At 43.5% G+C, this 5,072-nt stretch overlaps 1 protein-coding gene across 4 annotated transcripts; it reads left to right on the top strand.

Moving 5' to 3' along the window:
• The first annotated feature begins 786 nt into the window (after window positions 1–786).
• Window positions 787–4,752, top strand: LOC119348397. 4 transcript variants are annotated; one of them, XR_005168938.1, is made up of 5 exons: window positions 787–931; window positions 1,056–2,176; window positions 2,604–2,723; window positions 2,805–3,501; window positions 4,244–4,752. XR_005168938.1 is itself a non-coding variant. In XM_037616542.1 (3 exons), the coding sequence occupies exon 2, from the start codon at window positions 1,076–1,078 to the stop codon at window positions 2,150–2,152; it is 1,077 nt and encodes a 358-aa protein (XP_037472439.1). In that variant the 5' UTR covers window positions 787–931; window positions 1,056–1,075; the 3' UTR covers window positions 2,153–2,176; window positions 2,604–2,770. The 4 variants fall into 4 exon arrangements, 1 of the variants encoding a protein (XP_037472439.1); XR_005168945.1 differs by lacking the exon at window positions 2,805–3,501 and having other exon boundaries at window positions 2,604–2,704; XR_005168943.1 differs by lacking the exon at window positions 2,805–3,501.
• Window positions 4,753–5,072: the final 320 nt, after the last annotated feature.

Genomic DNA, 5,072 nt, shown 5'->3' with positions numbered 1-5,072 from the left:
GGGGGGGGGGAGAGGGGTCAATTTGGGGGCCCTTTCTGCCATGTCCCCATGAAGCGTTCAAAACCAAGGCGAGTCAACACCAATCGGTCAAAACCGAGAGGAGGCATGAAACTTGTCCGGTTTCAACAGTTGGGGGTGCAAGTTGTCCGGTATAGTAGTTGAGGGATGAAATATAGACTCCATGAAGAATTGACAGACGAAAAGCATACTTTATCTTAAAATAATTTTCACGCGTTTCAAAAGAATGTGCATGATATCCTTTAAAATGTTTATACAATGTAAAAAATGTTCGTATAAATTTTGAAAAAAATAGTACCACTAAAAATCATGTTTTAAAATTGTTCGTGACATTTTCTAAAAATGTTATATGACGTAAAAATAGTATATTTGCATAGTTTAAAAAAGTTTCGTATCATTCAAAAAATGTTATAATGTGTATTTGATTTTTTAACACTTATTCAAAACATATATTTGAAAAAAAATATTAATCATGTACTATTTGACAAATGTTCAGTGTGCATAAAAAAATGTTTCCAATGTTCATGAAAAATGTACAACGGTCTGTTTTTTTAGAGAGAGATACAACGGTCTGTTGAAACAATTAGACATGTATTAAGAAGAAAGAGAAAAAAGAAAGGGAAAAGAAAAATAAAAACGGAAAAGAAAATAGGACATCGCCGATTTGGCCCACTTAGCCCTATCTGGCCCAGCAACCCAAGGTAGAAGGCGTTAGGGTAGGAATCGCACCGGATCTTCCTCTCAAGTCCTCCTTGCGCCGCCACTAGTATAAGACAGCACCGATCTCCCCAAACCTCCCTAATTTTTTGCCAACAGCATATCGATCTTGTTCTTGGCTGCGTGGTTGAGAGTGCCGATAGTCTCCATTCCAGAAATTTTCGGGTTGAATTGGATCCCAAACCCCACTCCTCAGGTACCCCGCGAATCTCTGATGATAATCTCCGTGTCTGTACATGGATCTTTGATATTACCAAGAGAAGAAACGAGAATCATCACCAGCATTCAACGAGTCCCTTGTTCTTTCTCTTGATTATCAGGAAGTCCGCCGGCCATCGCCATGGGCAGCCGGTTTGTGAATCTGTTGGCCAGGAGCTGCAACGGCGGCCCCAGACACTTCAGCCTGCACCGTATGAATCCCGCAAATTTGTTTCACCCAACCAGGTCAGCGGTTCCAGCGGTTCAACCGTTAGCAGATGCTCCTCTGCCCCCCCCTGCTCTATCCTTCGGCTGGCCCGGCAAGAAGGGCGAACTCGCGTGGATGAATTTCATGGCTTTCGGCCGCACCGGGAACAATTTTTTGGCCGTGGACCAGATAGGCAGGACCTTCTTTTACGACACTGACTCGCGTTCGCTCCGCACTGGAATGCCCATGATGTGCAAGCCCATCATGGACCCGATCTCCATTGCCGTTGGTGACAGCCTCTACGTCATGAGCGGTAACCCTGGCCCGTCGCCTGGGAAGCATTGCTTCCAGGCTCTCATCCACGGCCGCCTTCCTGCAAGCGACACCAATGATTGGTCCTGGTATTCGCTTCAGCCGCCACCTCCCTTCGTGAACGACATTCCCCGCTTCCATGAAGATGAGGTCAAATCCAGTTGCGGTGACGTTCCAGCCCCCTATGAAATCGGTGCCTACACTGTGGTTGGCGAATCACAGATCTGGGTATCCACAGCAGGTGCCGGCACATACTCGTATGACACTGTGAGTGGTGCATGGAGCAAGGTAGGCAACTGGTCACTGCCGTTCAGAGGCCGTGCCGAGTACATCCCTGAGCACAACCTCTGGTTTGGCTTCACACCCAACAATTTGCAGCTGTGCACATCGGACCTCACTGCCTCATCTGAGGTGAGGCCGCCCGTTCTGCAGAATATGTGGACAGACGTGGTCAGGCCAAAAAATTGGACCCTGAGAGATGCCAGCCTCGTGCCGCTGGGCTCTGGCAAAGTCTGCATTGCCAGGTTCTTCGTAACTCATTCAGACAACTTTGAGGATATGTCAGCCTATAAGAAAAGAGAGAATTTTGCTGTTCTCGAGGGTGTGGAAGTGTTGAAGGCTGGGTGGGCTCACCTCCGGATGGTTAAGCACAAGTCGGAGCGTTACGTCTTCGGCCGTGACCTTGTCATACCGCTCTGATAATTTCTACTTCATATATGGCAGGTGAGTTCTCTTAGATCAAAGACCAACGGCTCGCCTGTATATTGTCCTACTCCCTCTGTCCCAGTGACCAGCAGCTAATGGCAAGAAAAGCGATACTTACAAAGGCCCATCGCCCATGCTTCTAACGGACCTCCGGAAGCTCACCTTTGGTCACAGTTAGTAACTACATCACATGAAACTTCTTAGCCAAGTCTATGTCCACCTGAAACAGGATCTAGATTGTAGAGCAAAGACCTGTAAATCATTCCAAGCTTTAAAACTGTAGGGAGCATCAAGAACCTTGAAATTTATGTTGGCGGCAGGAAATACCTAAATATGAAATTTACTGTTCAGTACTAGATCTAATACTTCCTAATCTCTGCAAAACGTTTAGTTGATTATTTTGGACCATACCTTGTTTGGTTGAGCTATGTGAATGATTCTGCAGAATGATCTCTGTGCACTCAAGATCCGGGTCGCCAATCCCATCCTGTGAACTGTATGTCTGCAGATAATTCACTGCTCAAAACCAGAGCTAACACTTTTAATGTATGTAAAGAATTCTCAGGTAATTCTGCAGTAGCTATTACCTTTACATTTCTGTTCTGAATTCTATGAGCGATTGTTAGACATGTATCTCCCCATTCAGCATCAGGCTTGCTCTTTCCTTGGACTCCATTAAGGAAGCACATGTGTCTCACACATCCCACAGAGAGTGGACAACAGGCTCCTCTACACAGGTGATCTTCGGGTTTGATCCATTTCAACATCCGGTGATCCCAAAGAATTTGATAAATTTGGCAAAGTAATCTCCAACTTGAGATGCATTAGCCTCTGATGATCTTCCTTGTATATATGAGACCCATCTTCTTAAGCTTCCTTAGGTATGACAAAACATGACATTCTGAATTTCTGCAGTAAACCAGCTGCTTTTCAGGGTCATCTGGATTGAACTCGCTATCACCGTAATAATAATATTGTGTCAGCATCAGGCTGCGCATCATTACCCCATCCGTCTGACCAAATTTCAGATCTTCTGTCATGCCATGCATCAACAGCTCAAATGCATTGAACAGAGCTTGTCCTCGTTCATCTTGAGGCATAGCACTTGTATGGATTAGAATAGCTGAGCCCATGGTTTCCTCATTTGTTCCAGCAAGTCATACACTTCTGGTAACCGAACAGAGTTCTTACATCCATGAGATAGGATATGATCCAACACATTAGCTGCTAAAATTGTGTCGACTGCAGAGCTTGTCAAGCCTCAGCAATGTGCCGTCAGCAATTTGTACCCTACCAAATTGGTCGCTGGAGAATGAATCAATTGTAACAGCCAACAGAACATTGTAAGATGAAACTATGCCTACTCCAATCTTGTTCACCATCTCTGTTCTTCCACATTCTCCAAAGATTTTACTGATTCTACAGGAGGAAAATTTGTTACGAAATCAACTGGGTGCAATCTTTGACCTTGTTCGACTTCATGATGCCTGCAATATAACATGTTTCTCAATATGACAAGTGTATATATATATACTTAATCAACTAAATGAGGCAAAAAGAGTTGAAAACTTGAGCATTATACACTCTGCTTCAATATGACAAATAGATGTTAGCCTAAAAGACAATACTCCCTCCGTCCGAAAATACTTGTCATTAAAATGGATAAAAAGAGATGTATCTAGAACTAAAATACGTCTAGATGCATCCCCTTTTATTCATTTCGATGACAAGTATTTCCGGACGGAGGGAGTACAAAATAACCCGCTCAACAAATTTGTGAGTTCTGATAGACTTTAATGACAGATATTATATAACTAACTAAACTATTTAATGTTGAACACACCATTGAATACAATTACCCGCATTTTCACAAGTGGTATCCAGCTTGTGTTTTTTATTGCGTGGTTTAATAGACCTTACATATTTCAGCTCACCATATCGATCCATTCCATACAGTTCATTTCATATGTAGTACGAATTTTACTAATAACACAGTTCATGCTATACATAATGAATTACAACTTTACGAGTGAATTGGTCTACCACAAGAATGGAAAACTCACCATACAGCTTCCCTTTTGTCAGGTGGCCACCACAAAAACGGTAGCCTACAATGCTCGGTTAAATGGGATTAAGTGGTACCGCAAAGATTGGAAGTAATCAGATGGCATAGAGGCCTCGGTTCACGTCGACTCGGCGCACACAGCTGGCATGTCAGGTGATGGCGCGATGAAAGCTGCGTGGGGTCGTTCCACCGCGTACTGGGACGCTGAAGCTCTCTCTGGCCCACAAATCAGTGACGTTGGTCTACCGGGGTTGGTCTATGCAACGAATTCCGTATAGAAGGAAGTGCCGTGCAGCTGGATGGCTGTGCTGGGCACTAGTTTCCCGCCAAAATTTCATTCGCTGGGAGGAGGTTTTTTTTTTTTTGAGAATATTCACTGGGAGGAGGTGGTTTCAGTTTGTATCCTATCCTCCTTTTCCCAGTTCCATTCGCTCACTTTCAAATACTCCCTCCGTTCCTAAATATTTCTCTTTTTAGAGATTTCAAATGTACTACCACATACGGATGTATATAGACATATTTTAGAGTAGATTCACTCATTTTGCTCCGTATGTAGTCACTTGTTGAAATCTCTAGAAAGACAAATATTTAGGAACGGAGGAAGTAGGAAATTTCAAGTAAACTCGTGAATTTGCAGAAATTATCGAGCATTCAAAAGGATTGTAAACTTGATTCAAACAGTGACCTATGCAGCAAAGCAGTAAACTGAACATTTTCGACATACGCAAGACAATAAGGTTCAGCAGCTTACGATGTTTACACAATCAAACTCAAAGTAGCTCAAATGCAAGGGAGAAAACTAGCACAAATCATACAGGCCAGACTTATCCACTGCAGAGTACGTACACG

This window comes from Triticum dicoccoides, chromosome 1B, assembly GCF_002162155.2.
Source record: "Triticum dicoccoides isolate Atlit2015 ecotype Zavitan chromosome 1B, WEW_v2.0, whole genome shotgun sequence".
Classification (NCBI taxonomy): domain Eukaryota; kingdom Viridiplantae; phylum Streptophyta; class Magnoliopsida; order Poales; family Poaceae; genus Triticum; species Triticum dicoccoides.
The sequence above is the reverse complement of the archived record's forward strand: the minus strand, read 5'-3'. Positions and strand labels throughout refer to the sequence as shown.

Coding starts and splice junctions, on each gene's coding strand:
- LOC119348397 (XM_037616542.1), top strand. CDS start 1,076: ATGGGCAGCCGGTTTGTGAATCTGTTGGCCAGGAGCTGCAACGGCGGC.